We start from the raw sequence: 20,002 nt of genomic DNA, 5'->3' as shown, positions 1-20,002 counted from the left end.
GCGCTGGATCAAGTGAGGACTCGGGTAAGTATTGGGGGGGGGTAGATGAGGGAGCGATACTTTAGCCCCAAACATTTTTCACCTTAATGCAAGGAATGTCTCCCACTGGTCTCAGCAAAGCCTGTAGGAGCAGGAGAAGAGGAGAGAGCCAATGCAGATGTGTACAGCGCTGGATCAAGTGAGGACTCGGGTAAGTATTGGGGGGGGAGGGTAGATGAGGGAGCGATACTTTAGCCCCAAACATTTTTCACCTTAATGCAAGGAATGCATTAGGGTAAAAAAATGTTTAGGGTTTAGAACCACTTTAAAGCCATGACTCCATCTCACACAATAATATAAACTTCAAAGTATTCATTTTCAGTGGAGTCTCATGATATTTTTTTGGGTGAGTTATTATAGACTACATAACACAGACTGTGCATATAGTAAGTAATTTACTGTAGTGTATTTGGGACAGTTTAAGATGTGATCTTGTTTACTGAAACATCACTAGTTTAAGTGTTTTTATTCATATCATATTAGCCTTAAAAATAAAGTGAATATCATCATAAAATTATATTTGGATATCTTTTTACAATAATACAGATAAAAGAATCAAATATTATATTGAAAAGTAACATGGGTCCATTTGTTTAGTTACTTAATGTGTCTTAGTATAAGAACAATTATGTTGTTCTTCCCTACTATAGTCCAAGAAGTTTAAGAGGTAAAAAAAAAAACCCTGAATACCGTCTGCAGTAACATATTATGAACACTGAATGCTATTATTAGAACTTAACACAGGCTTGTGATGATTTTTAAAGCATTTTGGTAATGGTCTGTTATTGATGAATATACAAAAACTGCATGTAGTTATTATATTTCCCCAAATCAAATACTATTGTGTTCAAAACTCTTTGGTAAATAGGTTTATTGTATGGCTTTGTCAGCTAGACTTTGCTACTGCAGGAAGTGCATGAACTGTAAGAAGTGCACTTGATGGAGTGCACTTGAACATTAGACTATTAAACTGGTCCATCTTTTTAATTAGCAAACTACAAACTAGGTCTTACTTCACTGGTGTAAACATTCTGTTATTTTCAAACACTTTAAAGTTCACCCACTTGAAACTCTAAACCAATGATATCCAAGAGTACTGTATGTCCTTTTCTTAAACTGTCCCATATATAGACAAGATTTTACCTTAGGCTCCCATAAACTTTTCTAATTTATACTCTGCATAAGCCTCTCTAGAATATTTTTCTTATAGAAAATTCATCACTCTAGATAAATTAATGTAATGAAACTTGTTGAGTAATTGCACTTGCAATGAAGACTTTTTCATTTCTGTTGCCTCTTAGTATGCCTGAGATTTTATTACACAAGGCATTTTTTCATACACTACCCAAATGTGTTAGCTTAGCAAAAGCACCTCTGCCTTTTTGCAAAATCCCAGGTCCTGTTGACCTGCCTGGCATTGGAAGCTTCCTTAATATTCTTTGGAATGGAGGATTACAAAATCAACATGAAGTTATGGTAAATATGCTTGCTGTTGTAACCAACACTAAGATTTACTTCTGTAACTAAAATATCATGTATTATTTCTACTGCTATCACTAATTCTACTACTTCTGTTATTACTACTACTACTACTAATAATAATCATCATCATAATAATGCATGAGACAAAATAACATAGTAATTTTCATTATGTTAAATTTAATTTCTGTTATAAATATTAACAATGTGATAATTTGAAGTTTTTTATAAGGAGATCACTGTTTTGTTGCTCTTTAGTTAAAATATCATCAACAGTTTGGAGGTGTTTTCAAGATGAATCTTGGAATTTTTAAGTCAGTGCAAATTGGAGACCCTACTTTAGTAGAAATTCTTCTAAGAAAAGAAGCAATGTATCCGAAGAGAATGGAGATTAAACCTTGGAAAATGTATAGAGAGTATAGAGGAGAAGAGTATGGTCTGCTTACACTGTAAGTGCTCATTTTTTTTAGTGTGGGATTGCATCATGTAAAGATGTATTTTGTGTCATCATGTAAAGATGTATTTTGTGTCATAGCTTTGTCAGCTAGACTTTTCTACTGCAGGAAGTTTCATGAACTGTAGAAAGTGCACTTGATGGAGTATACTTGAACATTAGCATGCCTTGTCTGAAAATGAATTTGCAATTATTCTGCTATTTACACTACATTAATATACGTTATACTAAATATCAGTTTTGCAGTTAGACAGTGCTGTATTACATCAAACTTATTTTGAGAGTAATAGGTATGCTGTAACCAAATCCATTTTAAAAATGATGGCTGCCAGGCTGAACCTCCATCTCCATTGCTCACTGGGTAACTTGTAGGAACAAGTAGGCAGAAGTCAACACTCCCTACAAATATACATGCTGTGTCAGTGACTTATTAAAGTGGAAGTTTTGTTCATGTGTAGGAATTTTTAGCTCTAATTAGGATGCCTTACCTTTTGCATTATTGCTCTTCAGTCAGTATTCTTGGTATACCAGGCTCTGAATCTCAGTTCCAATCTTGGTAACAGTTACCATGGGCTGTAGTTGTGGAATTGCAATAATATGACAGGAATTGCACTGCCATGATTAGAATGTGGATCATCTAGAAACAGTATCTCTTTACCTCTCCTTATATTTAGAGAGGCTTATTAAAAACAGAGTGCTCACCTGTGTTGTGCCTAAAGCACACATCTCCCAGTGTCATGTGATTATATCAAATCATTAGAGATGAGGTTCAGGATTGCAGCAAATCCTGCATGTTCAAGGTTTCGAAACCATATAAACTAATGGAGAACTTCACCAGAAGTTTAACCATAATGTGCTGCATGGCCTTTGAGCTTATGGCAGTTGGCTTAAAGGTGCCAATGCTGATGCCTTTATTATGTGCCAACCTCTCCTCTTTACAGGGATTCAAAGCATCCATTTGTGAGTGTAGTTGGAGTAGTTTGGTAGTTTTAGTAGTGCTATAGTATGCTATATTGTGCTAAATTACTGTGGATTGCACTGTTGTTGGCTACATAGTCTTGTGTACTTCCCCTGTATTTACAGTTCAGAGACTCAACAGTCCTTTTAATGTGCACCATAAAAAACTGTAGTTGCTGGGCCCCCTCTTCACAGTGTTGGGGTTTATTGAGAAGGGTTTATTTTTGAACAGTATATTTTATCTTGCTATTGCCAATTTTTTTAAATGTTTTAGTCAACCAAGTAAAGTAGTGTGCAGCAAAGTCTCACATATGTATTCCCTATATTGTAACGTCACTCTTGAATAAGTGTAGAGGCACAGTCAGTATAAAGGCTCATCACACTTGAGCTTATATTTAAGAGATTCATTGAAGTTGACAATTTACAGGTGATAAGCACCTCATTTCAGGTAAATGCCCTTCATCAGGGCTAGTGTATAGGAGGATATTAAAAACAACTGGTAAGTTTTTCAAATGAAGAAGTTCATTGGTAACTTGTACATTGATATGGAACTCTCATTGGAATGATATAGGCATGTGATACATAGATGAAATAAATTAATAAATAGATAAAATAAATGTATATAGTAAAACACAATAAATGTATATAAGGACAACAAACGTATAACATCAAACTCATAGCATCAAACTCTCAGAAAAAAATCTAAAATCTAAATAAAAACATGGAAACAGAATGCAGCTAGGCATATAGTCCATCTGGTGCCGTGAATGATGGATAAGAGATTAGTTGGTAAAAGAGCACAAAAATGGAGACAAAATACAATAGAGACATTGGAAAAAATAAAATAGAAACATTGGAACAAATAAAGAAAGAGGGTAGTAGGAAGGGGGCTGGAGTGGGCAGCTGAGTTTTGAAACAGTGTTGGAAGGACTTAGAATAAATGGATGGGAACTAGATTATTCTGGCAGGCAGGCCTCGAGGTTGTGTACACGGAGGTAGTAGGGGGTGAACAGGTCCTTCAGGCCAAAACAGTGGGCAGACTACACTATTGAAAGGCATTGAACGTTTGCCAGACAGTTGAACAGCTGACAAAAGGAGGCCTGAGATGGGTACTTTTTTCATGCTGACCCTTCAAAAGAAGTCCGTCAAACGATCGACTTCTGTAAAGCAGGCATAGCCAGACACTGATTGAAATTCAACCAGTCCCTACTAAACCGCCTGATCTATGGCCAACTTAAGTCATCCATTTCTACCTCCTCCTAGATGAAGAGAAATCAGTTATCTGCATCTGATGCTAATGCTCTCTTTGCCTTCTACTGCTCCTCCTACTAGGACCATAGTGGTAAGGGAGCAGCAACAGGCAGTGATGGTCTAGCAGTTAGAGCTTACTGCCAAGTTGGCTCTAGAGATGAGGATGGGGTGGATGATGAGGTGGCAGACCATATGTGGATACCATGGATTGAAGAGTAGGAAAGTTCTGAGAGAGGTAGAACAACAGTGAGGAAGGATTTTTTCCAGGGGTAGAGACAGACTGCAAGAAACGTGAGGGAGCAGCTGGCCTAATCCAACTGGTGGCACTTCCCCACAGGTATGCTGTTATCCCTAGGGCCAGTCCACAGAGCTCTATATTATGGACCTTTCTTAATGTATTTGGTGTGGTGCCAACAGGACCATTGTGGTCTGCAGCCTTTGCCTGCAGTGTGTCAGCTTTGATAAATGCACCAGCCATTTGGATAGTACATGTATGCGTTAACACTGGGCAAAGTTGATTCTGAAACATAGAGCTCAATAAGAAAAGTCAGCAACAAGGAGCACACACTTCTTTTTATTCCTCATTTCTGCTGCATGAACCGCAACATTTTCAACCTCTACTGACAGGGAGGGAATTCTCACAAGCGGTGGTAAAGGCTTACGATATGCCACATCAAGTATTGAAGAGAATAATGAGGCAATGCTAACGAAGGCTTTTATATTTCTAAAAATTTCCTATTCCCACCCCTTCATTTCCAGCAACATCCTTACCGTGACAATTGTCTCTTCTGCAAAAGCTGGAGAATAAGAAGAAAGCATCCCTAAATCACACCTTAGCCCAGTTCCTTAAAGCCAGCTTGGAAAAATGCTTGGTTTGCAGCTGCTATCATTCCATTTATTGAACCAAGTTATTACTGGCAGGGTACTCTTGACCATGACACATGGTCTGGTAAGCATAGACAGCGATGCTTCTATCCTGGACACTGGGTCAATCTGCTGGTGGTTGAAAAGGATGCATTATGGGGCACACTATTGAAGCTAGTGATGCTGCCATGTGCCTTGAATGTTGGTGACAGGGCAGTAACCTGTACCCTTTTATTTTCACTGGCATCATCCTTTGAACCATCAGTCCCTTAAGTGTTGTAGAGCATGACAGCGTTTGTCCAGCATTTGAACAACATCTATTGTGAAAGCATGAGCCATGACAGGTCCTCTTTATGGAGAGATATGTGGTCTACTAGACCCTAAATCACTTCTCTGGCCTCCAATGCAGCCGATCAGAGACAGATTGGTCTGATTGGCTGCTTACCTGGCCACTAACGGCCAGTTAAACAAAGAGCCAAAACTAGAAGTGTCGAAATCCTCATTGCTTCCAGTTTCCTGGGTCACAGAGAGGGAGGAACAACATCAGTTCACCTCTTCCTGTGTAGTGCCACTGTCACTGCTGGTTGCAGTGGGCTGGTGGGAAGGGCGGGGGACACTTTCCGCCACCTGCAGAAGCAAACAAGTGGCTCATGCTGAACAGAGAATTGGCAGAAGAAAATTTTGATACCAGGATGATGCCTGCAGGTGCAGACATCATCCCAGTATAACCACTTCAACCTAAGGATGTTTTACCTGTGGGAAGTGGTTAATATTATAGATTAAGGTATGAGGACAGACTCTAGGGAGCTTGAGTTCTTTTCACTATGATGATGAGTCATGATTCAGGATGAATGCAGTATTTTGGCACCTTTTATAGAGGTGACCAAAATAGTGAACTGCTGGGAGGTGGGGATTAGTGTTGGAGCACACATTCTATGGCCTGATAGACCAGGAACTAGAGACACAGAAGGAGGAGAAAGAAGAGGATTTGCACTGTCCCAGGACCAGCAGAAACTTTTGCCTACTGCTTCCATCGACAGAGGCAACAGGAAGCTGTGAAGGAAAATGTGGAGGAAGGAAAGAGGGCTACTGTTGAAGAGATGGAAAAAATGAGTTAAAGTGAATCTTTAACTACTCCCAGAGCCAAGTAGTTGTTGTTGAGAACAGTGTTTGTTAGTTTGAAAAAAAGACAAAAATATATCACCTAAAACCAATGAAAAAAAAAAGAATAAATACATTGAATACATCCATAAACGGAATCCTATACCCACAGTTGATCCAGGGGATGGTAAAAAAAAAACCTTATAAAGTATGGTTCAATTTGCTCCAACAGGGAAGAAACAAATCCTTCCTGATCCCTAAGGCAACACATATTTCCTGATCCAAAAATTCTGCTGTTATTACTTTATGTGCATTTAGGAATGCATCTAGTCTTTTTTTAACAAGCAACTGAAATAGGTACAACTAGTTGCTGAGTGAGTCTATTTTACAGCTCTTACTATGAAGAAACTTTTTTGTATACAGAGGAACCAGTCTTGGATTATCAATGACAACAAAACCTCTGCTGCTGATTCTAAAAACTAAATTTTTTAGGGTAAACAAGCAAAACAAATTATAAATTATACTTGCAACCACAACCAGCTTTTGCCACCTCTCCTGGTCTCCCTGTTGCACACAATGTTTTCACAGCTAGACCTGGGCTGCCAAATTACTAATGTTTTCTACTGGGTAAATCCTGCATTACACTTCAAGTTTGTTGTCTATTCTGGAGCTTCAGTACTGTAAAGGTGACACACAATGTTACCACAACTATATCTCAGCTGCCAAATTTCAAATGTATGCTGCAGGGTAAACCCTAATTTGTGTCTCAAAGTTTACGGCCTATTGTAGCATTCCAGCACTGTACCTCAACTACCACATTTCATATGTTTCCTGCATGGTAATTCCTGCATTACACCATGAAGTTTGAAGTCTATGCAGCACTGTAAAAGGTGCCATTCAATATTTCTGCTGCTTGACCTTAGATATCAAATATATAAAGTTTGCTGCCAATGAATTCCTGCTTTATATCTCTATGTCTGTAGCTTAGTCCAGTGCTCTAGTACTATAAGGGTGCCACACAATGTTTCCACAGTTGGTCCTCAGCTACAGGGTGTCCTGTACTGAGCTTTAAAGTTTGCAGGGTTCTTGTCACGTACCTGGGTAGTGAGCCTGTTGTGAAGAGGAAGGCCTCTCGTACAGCTCCGGCTTGGGGGCTACTTTGCAGTGAAACAGCAGCAACGGGACCACGGTGAGGTATGAGTGTCTGTGATCAGTCCAGTAATCTGCATGGCAGCAGCAGTCAGCAGGTGAATGTGGCAGCAGAACAGGCTGGGGGTAGATGATATGGCATGGAGCTTGGCTGGCTGCAGACTGTGAGTATGCAACAAGAACCAAGAACAAGATTTAAACTTGCTGGACTGAAGAAGCTGTAGTGTGCTGGATGAGCAGGATATAGGGTCAGAACAGATGGGTCGATAATGGTTGAGCAGATTAGGCATAGATGGCAGACAGCAGGATAGTAACAAGTCAAGTCAGCAATGGGAAGTCAATCAGGCAAGAAGAGGAGACAGAAGCAGAATCCGAAGACAAGCCAAGATCAGGTAGCAGACAAATGGAGGTCAGGAGCAATCTGGGTCAGGATCAGAAGTCAAACAAAGAAATCAAGAACAAGCACACAGAAGCTGTAGACCAAACAGCAATCTGTCAATATTGCAGCCTGTTTAAATAGCCCATTTGGTACCAGCATTGGTGACAGGTGCACCTGGATGTGCATGTCCTTTGCTTAAATCCATGCACATCTGCCCGACCAGTTGCCGGTCTGTGCATGCGCTATGGCCAAGCCTTCCCGGACAGCACTAGCACCTAAAATATTTGTGGCTATTGCCTCTCAGTTAATAGATTCTAATGTTTATTTCAAGATAAAACCTGCCTTGTCTCTCCTTTTTATATTGAACCACAGCCAAGCTGCTTACATACTATCTGTAAAAAAAGGCGAAAGAAGGAGAAGGATGGCACATTCTCATACTTACGTGCATGCTCATAATTCTGAGCAAAAGCTCAATACAAAACAGGCATTGTCACACTTGTACAAACGTATTAACATGTGCAGAAAATAACTGCACATGTGCACGTGCACATGTATGAGCACTAGCACCATATGGTCTATTTAGGCTGCATTCTGACATGGATGAATTGCTTACTGGTCTTCAGCTAGTTCCTGCTTTACCTGAGCCTTGACCTGCAATATGTGCTTACCTGTGCACAGCTGCTCCTGACCTGTCCTCGGATTTCTACCTGCGTACCTTGACTTCGGCTTGTATTCTGACTCTGGTCTTGTCTTGCGTTCCTGTACCTCTCTGCCTAGCTGTTGATGACCTTTTGGGTTGTGTCCTGGCTACATTCCTGTCTTCCAAGCAAGTGTCACCATGTTCCAGTTCCTGGTTCCTGCCTGGTGATCTGCGGTCATCTGCTTCCTGCAAACCCCGGCTGACACTACCTGCTACATCGGCCCTCGTGCCACTATGCATCCCCACACTCCCTGTCATCACTACCAGGGTTATTGGACAAAAGGTGCAAGAGAAGCTCCCTCTTCAGCTTGATCTCCACCAGGTATGGGACACTATCCAGCAACTGAACAATAATTTAGGCTACTGTCTGTAAAATAATACACTGTAATTTTTATTTAGAAATAACCAATCTCGTTTCTCCCTTACATTGCAGCTTTATTAAATTGCTTAGATATTGTCCAACCACTGTACAACATTTGAGGCTATCTTCTGTCAAATGGTACACTCTTATTTCATTTTTATTTCTAGATAAAATCTGCCTTCTATCTGCTTCGTTCTGTGGCTCAAGCGTTCTGCTTTCATACTATCCAGCAACAATGCGTTATTTGTGGTGATTGCCTCTTAAATAATAAACAGGCAATCTCAAGATAAAACCTACCTTATCTCTTCCTCTTATATGGTGGCTATACCAATATGCTTACAGTATATACTGTCCAGCCACTAAACAATATTTGTGGCTATCGTCTCTTATGTAATACAGTCTAAATGTTTACTGCAATATAAACCTGTGTTTCTTTCTATGTGCTGCCTATTTAAGTGTTCATGTACTAACCTGACGCTTTCTAGCAAACACATAGCTGAAGTCTATTTTTATCAGCCTCCTGGACTGGTGTAACTCTTCCTTGATTACTTCTGTGAGGGACCGCCGAGCGGCACCACTAGCACTCCACTGGTCAGGTGTGCCCAGAGCGCGGAGTCTAAGCCCCAGGGTACTTGTTCACCAGGGCCCCTGATGGTGGGGATGGACTTGTAGTACCCCGAGACCAGGTCGCCTCTGCTGAGCACACCTGTCAGTGGTAGTGGTGTTCGCCAGGGGCTCCAACCAGGGAGAGCCAGATGTGAGGAGGTCGGGTGACCCCGATGGGATGGATGGATGGATGGATGGCTGAGCAAGTGCGTAGTCAGACAGGCCGAGTCGGTATTGTAGAGGACGGTAAGGTACAAGGGAGCAGGCAGAGAATCGTCGGGTCACACGCCAGGTCAGCAGCAGGAGGTCAGATCTAATAAGGAGCATCCAGGGAGAGAGGTCAGGCAAGCAAGGGTCTGGGCAGGAGAAATCAGCAAGGTCAAAGGCAATCCGGGTCAATAACTTACTAGGCACAGGTACAGGAACACAGGAAGCAGGTAAGACCAGAAGGCAACGAAATGACAGCTCAGGGACCTTTAAATATCCCGCCCTGCGCTGCCATTGGTGCCCAGCGGGCGGCCGCGGCTTCTACTGCGCATGCGCGAACTCGAACGCCGCGGCCGGCCCGGACCTAGTGCCCGTGCGCTGGGTGGAGCAGTGCGCCTGCGCCGAGCCCATCGCGGCGGGGATCGAGGAGATCCCTGACATTGCCCCCCCCCTACGGGCAACCTCCGGATGCCCACCCGATCTCTCCACCACGGGTGATCACGAAGAAACCCCCGGACAAGCCTAGGTGCATGGACATTATGGGCTGGCTCCCACGAATTGTCCTCAGGGCCGTAGCCCTTCCACTTGATGAGAAATTGGGTCTGGCCCCCCCTTCGTCGGCACTTCAGGATTGCCTCCACCTCGAATTCTTCTTCCTCTTCAACCGTTACGGCCTGGATTCCCGTTCTGGGAAGGCATCAGGGACTACTGGTTTCAACAGGGACACGTGGAAAACAGGGTGGATCTTGAGTGTCTCAGGGAGAACAAGTTCATAGGCCACCTCATTGACCATCCGTTTGATGCAAAAAGGGCCTATAAATTTAGGTCCCAACTTCTTTGACGGGCAGAGCAACCTCAAGTTCGACGTAGCCAGCCAAACCTTCTCTCCGGGCTGCAACACCAGATCCCCTCTTCGCTTCCTATTAAAAGCCCTCTTGTAGTCCTCTTGGGCTTGACGGATGGCTTCCTGTAGTTTCCTATTGTTGGAGGTGAAGAAGGTCAGTGCATCTTGTGTCGCTGGAATCGGGCATTCCGGGACCAAGTCCGGGAGGAAGACAGGATGAAACCCATAGTTGGCGAAGAACGGGGACTGTCCAGTTGCTGAATGGCAAGCGTTGTTGTACGCGAATTCCGCCAAAGGGAGGAGTGGCACCCAGTCGTCCTGAGAGAATGATGTGTAGCATCGAAGGTATTGCTCCAGGGTCTGATTGGTCCTTTCGGTCTGGCCATTGGTCTGAGGGTGAAAAGCCGAGGAAAGGGACAGCTTGATATCCAGGGCTTTGCACAATGCCCTCCAAAACCGCGAGGTAAACTGCACCCCACGGTCCGAGACGATGTCTTCGGGAACCCCATGCAGTCTAACGATCTCTCGGATGAAGACTTGCGCCGTCTCGGCTGCTGATGGGGTTTTCCGTAAAGGGATGAAATGGGCCATCTTGGACAAGCGGTCCACGACCACGAGAATTGCTGTGTGGTTCAGTGAAGGTGGAAGCTCGACTATGAAGTCCATGGAGATTTTCTGCCAGGGTCGTTCAGGGATGGGCAATGGACGTAGCAGGCCCCACGCCTTATTCCTTGAAGGCTTGTTCCGCTGGCAGATGGCACAGGAGCCCACGTAGTTCTTACAATCCTTGGCCATGTCCGGCCACCAGAAGGAACGTCGGAGAAGTTCCAGGGTCTTGACCGGCCCAAAATGTCCTGCCAGTGGATGGTCATGGCAATGTCCCAAGACTAAGGTTCGGGCATCCTCTGGCACCACAATCCGGTCCTCCCTCCATAGGAGTCCCTCCTTGTTCTGGAGGGGGGCCCCATCGGAGGTGGACATTGCTGTGGACGCTCTCAGGATCTCGGAGTGAAGGTTTGTCTGAAGGGCCAAGAAATTTCCTGCAGGAAGAATAGTGTCGGGTACTGGAATCTCCTTGGTGTCCTCGTACATGCGTGACAACGCGTCAGGCTTCGTGTTTTTCGAGCCGGGCCTGTATGTGATGTGGAACTGGAACCTCGAGAAAAACAATGCCCATCTTGCTTGTCGTGGGCGTAGACGTTTGGCCGTCCTCAGATATTCCAGGTTCTTGTGGTCCGTGAATATCAGGATGGGGTGGGAGGCACCTTCCAGCAGGTACCTCCATTCTTCTAAAGCGGTTTTGATAGCCAGTAGCTCGCGATCCCCAATGTCGTAGTTCCTCTCCGCAGGGGTAAGTTTCCGTGAAAAGAATGCTACTGGGTGGAGTAATTCCTTGGCGCCCTTCCGCTGGGAAAGGATGGAGCCAACCGCGTTTTCAGATGCATCTACTTCTAAGATGTAGGGCAGGGAGGCGTCGGGATGGCCCAGAATGGGTGCCGAGGTAAATAACCTTTTTAATGCTTCAAAAGCTTCCTGTGCCTCGGGCGTCCATCTGAATCGCGTCCCAAGCTTGGTTAACTGAGTGATGGGGGAGACCAGACCCGAGAAGTTCTTGATGAACTTCCGGTAAAAATTTGCGAACCCAATAAAACGTTGGACACTTTTCCTGTCCGTGGGTTCAGGCCAATCTAGGATTGCTGAGACCTTCTGAGGGTCCATTGCGACCCCCGTGGTGGAGATGATCAGACCCAGAAATGTAACGCTAGCCTGTTCAAAGCAGCATTTCTCTGCTTTAGCGTACAACCCGTGCTGCCGCAACCGCCCCAACACCTTTGATACATGTACCCTGTGCTCCCCCAGGGAGGATGAAAAAATTAAAATGTCGTCTAAGTAGACGATGACAAAGATGTCCAGGAAGTCCCTAAAGATGTCGTTCACAAAGTGTTGGAAGGTGGCTGGCGCATTGCACAACCCGAAAGGCATGACCAGGTACTCAAAATGGCCGAAACGGGTGCGGAAGGCCGTTTTCCATTCATCCCCCTCCCTTATGCGAACCAAATTGTAGGCTCCCCTTAAGTCCAACTTGGTAAACACTACTGCAGTTTTTAGGCTCTGGAATAATTCAGGTACCAGTGGTAATGGGTAACGATTTTTAACGGTGACCCTATTCAGTTCCCGATAGTCAATGCATGGCCTCAAAGTCTTGTCCTTCTTTTCTACAAAGAAGATCCCTGCACCTGCTGGGGAAGTGGAGGGACGGATAAATCCCTTTCAGAGGCTATCCTCAATATAGTCCTTCAGGGCCCCTAATTCTAGCTCAGAAAGGGGAAAAATTCGCCCGAACGGAATTTCCGAACCGGGCAACAGATCAATAGGACAGTCATATGGGCGGTGGGGGGGTAGAGCATCTGCTCCCCGTTCACTGAACACATCAAGAAACTCATGGTAGGCTGCAGGGATCACTTGTTTTAGGCTGTCATCCCCTTCAGAGCACAGGAGGACCTGGGGGACCTCCGGGCCCGAAGTTCGACACAGTTCCCGACAATATGGGGAAGGGAACGAGACAACCCCAGTCTCCCAGTCAATTTGGGGGTTATGGGCCCGCAACCAAGGGAGCCCCAGAATGACTGGGAAAAGGGGTGATGCAATAGCATCCAGGCGGAGGAGTTCCCGGTGCTGACCGGCAATGGAAGTCACAATGGAAGGGGTCTCCTGGTTAACCACCCCTGACTTTATCCGGGAACCATCAGCCAAAAAGATGTGAAACCCCTTCTCCTTTGGGCGGAGGGGAATACCCTGCTGGTGAGCAAAATTGATATCCACAAAACAGCTGCATGCCCCCGAATCAACTATGGCCGTCACCTCCACGGTCCTTTCTGAAAGCTGAAAGGAGAGGGGAACAACTAAGTACTGGGACGGGTTCATATTGCCAATAGATAAAGAAGATGAGGTGAACTTACTCAGTTTCTGCGGGCAGGAACGCACCATGTGACCAGCTTCGCCGCAGTACAGGCACAGATTCTGGGAGCGTCTGCGCTGGCGTTCCTCAGGCGATAGTTTAGGCCGAGCCAGGCCTAGCTGCATGGGTTCGGGAGCATCTTCAAACGGCAGGTTCTGGGTGCTTGGCCTAGTATGTTGACTGGATCCCTGAAATGACCCCCAGGGATTTCCGCGACCCTGACCAGACCTCTCCAATCTGCGCTCCCGTAGTCTACGGTCAATTTTGATAGTGAGTGCAATCAGGTCCTCTAATGTCTCGGGCACCTCCACCCGGGCGAGCTCGTCTTTCAGAGCCTCTGATAGGCCCATACGAAACTGGTGCAAGAGTGCGAACTCGTTCCAACGAGTGTCACCCATCCAGCGCCTAAAGTCAGAGGCGTATTCCTCAGCCGCCCGCCGACCTTGTCGGAGTGCGTATAATGTGGCCTCGGCCGAGGCTGCCCGTTGTGGGTCATCATATAAGATGGCCATAGCGTTAAAGAAGCTGTCGACCGTAACCAGGTGAGGGTCATTGTTTCCCCTTAGTCGGTGGGCCCAGTCTTGGGGTTCACCCTGCAACAGGGAGACAACAAACCCCACTTTCACTGATTCCGTCAAAAAGGTCCGTGGCTGCAGTTCAAAATAGAGCAGACAGGAGTCACGGAATGACCGAAAGCGTGTGCGATCCCCATGGAAGCGCTCGGGTAAGGGTACTCGGGGTTCCGCCATAGAGAGTGATGTGGGAGGCCCAGGAGCCGGCACATGGACTGCTGCGACCGGTGGTGCAGGAGCCGGGGCCTGTGAAACAGGAACAGAGATGGTGCAGGCCTGAAACCGATTCTCGATCTGCAGACATCTGTCCTGTAATGTGTTTACAGCTTGCGTCAGGGTAGCCAGGTGCCTGCAAACCTCGTCCAACGGGGAGAGTCCTCCTCGAGGCTCAGTCATGGCCTTCTGGTACTGTGAGGGACCGCCGAGCGGCACCACTAGCACTCCACTGGTCAGGCGTGCCCAGAGCGCGGAGTCTAAGCCCCAGGGTACTTGTTCACCAGGGCCCCTGATGGTGGGGATGGACTTGTAGTACCCCGAGACCAGGTCGCCTCTGCTGAGCACACCTGTCAGTGGTAGTGGTGTTCGCCAGGGGCTCCAACCAGGGAGAGCCAGATGTGAGGAGGTCGGGTGACCCCGATGGGATGGATGGATGGATGGCTGAGCAAGTGCGTAGTCAGACAGGCCGAGTCGGTATTGTAGAGGACGGTAAGGTACAAGGGAGCAGGCAGAGAATCGTCGGGTCACACGCCAGGTCAGCAGCAGGAGGTCAGATCTAATAAGGAGCATCCAGGGAGAGAGGTCAGGCAAGCAAGGGTCTGGGCAGGAGAAATCAGCAAGGTCAAAGGCAATCCGGGTCAATAACTTACTAGGCACAGGTACAGGAACACAGGAAGCAGGTAAGACCAGAAGGCAACGAAATGACAGCTCAGGGACCTTTAAATATCCCGCCCTGCGCTGCCATTGGTGCCCAGCGGGCGGCCGCGGCTTCTACTGCGCATGCGCGAACTCGAACGCCGCGGCCGGCCCGGACCTAGTGCCCGTGCGCTGGGTGGAGCAGTGCGCCTGCGCCGAGCCCATCGCGGCGGGGATCGAGGAGATCCCTGACAACTTCTCTTGCTGGCTATCCTAATTTCTTTGCTCTGAAATACTCACTATCATTGTTAGAGATTTTAACATCCCTGTTAAAATTTACAGTCAGGCTACAATTCAGCTTCTCAACTTAACCTCATCTTTTGACCTAACGCAATGGACACCAACCTTTACTCAGTCTGATGATAACACCCATTACCTTGCATTCTCCCATCTTTGCACACCTTTTCAGCTCTCTGATCACATCCTTCTCACCCTGCCCTGACCTGGCCACTTCTGTTTACACCAGTTCACTCTTGTACTCACTGGATGCACTTGCTCTTCTAACTACACATAGAATCAGGCCCCAGCCATTACAACCTTGACAGACGGTGACACCAGAAATCTCAAGAGTCATAGCAGTGCTTGGGGGCGATTGCAACCACATTCCTGCAAACCTTCATCCTATATAATTTTGCCTTCCTAAAATACAATTCATGCCTTCATGCTGCCAAACAAACCTATTTCTTCACTCTCATTTGTACTCTGTCATCCAGTTCTTGTCAGCTCTTCTGCACCTACAGGTATATCTTGCTACTTCGTTCCCCACCACTTCCATCCAGTTATTTCCACCAATTACTTCAAAATCAAGAGTAATCCAATTTGTGAGAACATATCCACTGCCCAGATATCTACCCCACTTACCATATCCTGTCTAACACCACATTCAACACTTTCCTCTTTTTGACCTTTTTACCACAGAAGATGTCACCAAACCCTTCACAGAAGCCTGTCTAAACACCTGTTCTTTGGACCCTGTTCCCTCACAACCCCTATGGTCACTCCGCCCCTATGGTCACAATTATTCTATGCTACCTCACACACATCTTCACTTTCTCCTTCTCTTGTGAGACATTCCTTTCCTCTTTAAAACATACACTGGTCACTCCATACTTAAAAAGCCCTTACTGAACCCCTCCAGCCTGAACATCTTAAGACCCATCTCCTTGCTCCCATTTACATCTAAATGTCTAGAAAGCTTAGTCTACAACTGCTTGAGCTCCTTCTTCACTGATAACAACCTTACAGGCTGGCTTTTACTCACAACACTGCACAGAAAGTGCCTTACTAAAACTCACTAATGATTTACTAACTGCCAAAACCAATAAACACTACTCCATACTCATACTAATAGACCTTTCTGCTGCCTTTGACACTGTTGACCACCCACTCCTCCTAAAAAAAAGATTCCACTCCCTTGGTTTACAAGATTCTGCTTTTTCCTTATTCTGCTACCTATCACAGCGTTCTTTCAGTGATGCCTTCAAATCTATCTTCTTCTCTCCACTCCCATTGGCTTCCAATACCATCTCTATGTTGGTGACACCCAAATCCATCTCTCTACACCTCATCTCACCCCTCCAGTGTCCTTGTGCATTACTAAGTTACTAACTGAAATATCGATATGGATGTCACACCACTTTCTCAAACTCAGTCTTTCTACAATTGAGCTCATAATATTCCCCCACCTGTGCTCCCTTCCCCAACTTCTCCATCACAATCAATGATACAACTATCAGTCTTTCCCCCCACCCCAGGGTGCTAGGTGTAGTCCTAGACTCTGACCCGTCTTTTTTCAGCACCAAATCCAATCATTGCCCAAATCTTGTAGGCTTCATCTCTGTAACATCTCAAAAATATGCCCCTTTTTAACCAATGAAACCACCAAGCAACTCCCTTATTATATCACACTTCGACTTTTGTAACTCCCTCCTCATAGCCTTAACTCTACATAGGCTACCCCCCTTTAGTCTATCATGAATGCTGCTGCCAGACTTATCCACTTTACCAACCACTCAGTGTCTCCTTCCCCTTTCTGCCAATCCCTCCAATGGCTTCTGATTGCCCAACAAATCAAAATACTACTACTAATAATAGTAACATACATGCAATTTACAACTCTGCCTCATGCTACATCACCAATCTTATCTCAATATATCACCCAAACCATCTGCTCCTCCCAAGACCTCCTGCTCTCTAGATCCATGGTCTCCTCCTCCCATGCTTATCTCCAGGACTTCTCCAGAGCTCTTCCATCCTCTGGATCTCTCTATACCAATCTGTCTGGCTATCTCCTGCTTTGTCCACTTTTAGGCAATCCCTGAAAACTCTTCTCTTCAGGGAAGTCTAGCCTGCCTCACAACTAAATCTTTTAATTCTACCACCAGCCCATCCCTCACAGTTATTACCTTTTGTTCCACTTGCTCCTCCCTAATAGATTGAAATCTCTCAGGAGCAGGGCCCTTCTAACCCTCTTGTATTGACTTATATTGTAACTGTACTGTCTTTCTTTAAAATACAAAGCATAGTAATAATAATAAGAATTTAAAAAAGGACTTTTTCTGGTGTTGTTGTTTTTATTTAGTCTTTTATCATCATTTATTTGTGGAATGAGAAAGGAGTTGTACTAATGTATTCCATACTCATTCCTCTATGGGGGCTGATGTCAGAGCATCCTTATACTAAAGGGGGCTTACATATTCTGACAAGTTCAGCAACCCCCCTTGCCTTGTGGTGCCTTGGGGAAGGGTGAGTTTAAACATAATCTAGTACACCTGTTCAGAAAAGGTGTCCCTGCTATTACTGTAAACTGCTTCTAACAATCCTGAGTTAGACAAACAGAAATCCTAAACATATTATCCTTCATATAATGCTTTGCAAACTGTATACAGATATATAGGCTAACTATTTTAAAAATGTAAAAACAATTGCATATGTTATGGTTAAATAGTTTCCACTCTACATAGCTGCAAAGGTTTGGCTATTGTTTTGATTTGAAATACTGGGATTTACAACCTCATTGAAGGGATTATTTGCAGGGACCTATTCAGTACTTGGGACTGCACACTTAATAATTTGTGACTTTGTTCCTATATTTAAAAATCCATCTGATGATCCTGCACCTAGTGATCCAGGAAAACTGCAAATTTCTTTACAATGTGAGTTACATCTTCAAATGTATATCTGCATCACAATAAGGAACAGTTAAGAATTTTTAAAGATTTCTAGCATAGCCAATCTGCCTTTGGACTACTAAATGTTGTGTGAAGGCACTGCAATGGTTTTCATCATAAGTGGTGTTTTCTTTAAAAAATAAGCTGCTGTCCGTTGAAATAATATTAAATGTTTTCTACTATGTGTTAAGTTTGAGGAAGAGCTATGTGTATAATATGTGTATATATGTGTTTTATTTTACAGTGAAGGAGAAGAATGGCATAACATGAGAAAAACTGTGCAAGGTCACCTGATGAGACCTAAAGAAATAGCAAAAATGGATGTAAAGATTAATGAGGTAAATAACCTAAAATATGTAGGTATTAATAGAGAAACAAACCTGGCATTGTTATGATCATTTTCTAAAAGGTCAAAGAAAGCCTAAAATTATGGTTTTAAAAGATAAAATCATGGAAAATACATGATTACTATTCAACGTCACTGGTCTTTGTATCTAGTAAAGTGTGAGAAAGAGGTCAGATAACTTAAAAAAAATCAACCTAATACTTGATTTGAAGACATTTAAAAAGAGTAGGTAAGGGTGAAACCTATGTCATACTATATCTGAACAACACACAGACATAACAGACTTTATTCGCTAGCATGTCTATAGCAAGGTACGACATTGGGGACAGTGATGTGGGTGCAAATTGTGTTTTCTGGTCCACTCACTCCACATGTACTTAGAAATAATTCCATCACTGTAATGCAGAATGTAAACTTTCTTGCAGACAAACCAAATACATGCAGCTCTTCTTACTTCAAATTCTTGTTCCAGCAATAAGAAAGGATGTAATTATAAAATAAAATAAAAAATGCAGAGCTATTCTTTCTGTGACACTATATGTATATTCATTCTGTGTGAATTTTCAGCAAAATTTTATTTTACCAGGGTATTTTCTCTCCAGGTCAGATGCTCTTTATTCATAAGTATAGCACAAATAAAAAAAATGCCACATTATGTCCACAAGGTGAAGCTGATGATCATAAGAAATAAATAATTGTTTACTATGATTATCAGCTCCATCTGGTCAGCTCCCAAAAGATTGTTGGCTCTCCTCAGCTCTCAAAAGAATAACGTAAATCAGGAAAATACCTCCTCATGGGCGCTATGATCGCCAGCTCTGTGCAGTGGCTATTTTGATGAAGAACATCCAAACATAGTGGTAGCATCCTGTGTTTGTGACCACAAAATTAGGAAAAAAGTACCTAGTGGAAGTCTGTCATTTCTTTCTGAAATTGTAGCTGTCGTTCCTGCCAATTTCATGCCTGCCTCTCTGCAAAGATTGTTCCATCCACAGGACTCCCAGCCAATCAATCCAGTCAATTCTCACTGTGCACAGCTACTTCAGCAAGTCACTACTGAATTATGGCTGCCAGCTGGCTGCAACCCACCCTCCAATTACCGCTGATCCTGTTTGGAGCATTGCCAGATAGCGATGTCAATGATTACCCAAGTAAGGACTGTTGGACCACCTGACTTCCTCCTCCCATCATCTCCTTTCAAAGTAAAAAAACAGCTCATGCAGGTATGCCCTGGGAGCTGCTTGAATGTGTGCTGCTGAGCTGGCGACCCTGGGGACAACCATGGGATTTCTTCACTTTAGTGGGATTTTCTCTCACTTCCTTTTTTTGGATATGGAAAATCTCCCCAGTGTGACACAGATAGCAAAAACAAACCTTACAGGAGTTAAATCCAACACTTTTTCTATTCAAAGTGGAAAAAAAAATCCCCCTTAACAGTATGAACTTCTCTTGCACATAAATTACTGTTTCAGGAGAATACAAGCTTGTTTCACTTAATTAAAAATACATTTAAGCAGCTGTTTTTTTATTTCACTATTTAGGTACTGGAAGATTTTATCAAATACATAGGCCAACTAAGTGACCAATATGGGAAAATTGATGATCTGTACCTTGAACTAAACAAACTTTCATATGAAAGTAAGTAAAGTAAA

General features: G+C 44.2%; 1 protein-coding gene across 1 annotated transcript in view; it reads left to right on the top strand.

Moving 5' to 3' along the window:
* Positions 1-1,308: 1,308 nt before the first annotated feature.
* The window catches only part of LOC149458470 (1,25-dihydroxyvitamin D(3) 24-hydroxylase, mitochondrial-like), a 53,557-nt gene continuing 34,863 nt past the window's right edge, over positions 1,309-20,002 (top strand). The window contains exons 1-4 of the mRNA XM_089682356.1: positions 1,309-1,515; positions 1,777-1,967; positions 18,249-18,342; positions 19,892-19,988. Of these exons, the coding sequence (XP_089538482.1) occupies positions 1,309-1,515; positions 1,777-1,967; positions 18,249-18,342; positions 19,892-19,988 (589 nt within the window). The remainder of the gene's footprint in view (positions 1,516-1,776; positions 1,968-18,248; positions 18,343-19,891; positions 19,989-20,002) is intronic.

This window comes from Staurois parvus, unplaced genomic scaffold (genome assembly GCF_062004578.1).
Source record: "Staurois parvus isolate SC_StPar_1 unplaced genomic scaffold, SC_StPar_1.0 ptg000287l, whole genome shotgun sequence".
Classification (NCBI taxonomy): domain Eukaryota; kingdom Metazoa; phylum Chordata; class Amphibia; order Anura; family Ranidae; genus Staurois; species Staurois parvus.
Note: the sequence above shows the minus strand (reverse complement) of the source record. Positions and strands in the feature narration are given on the sequence as shown.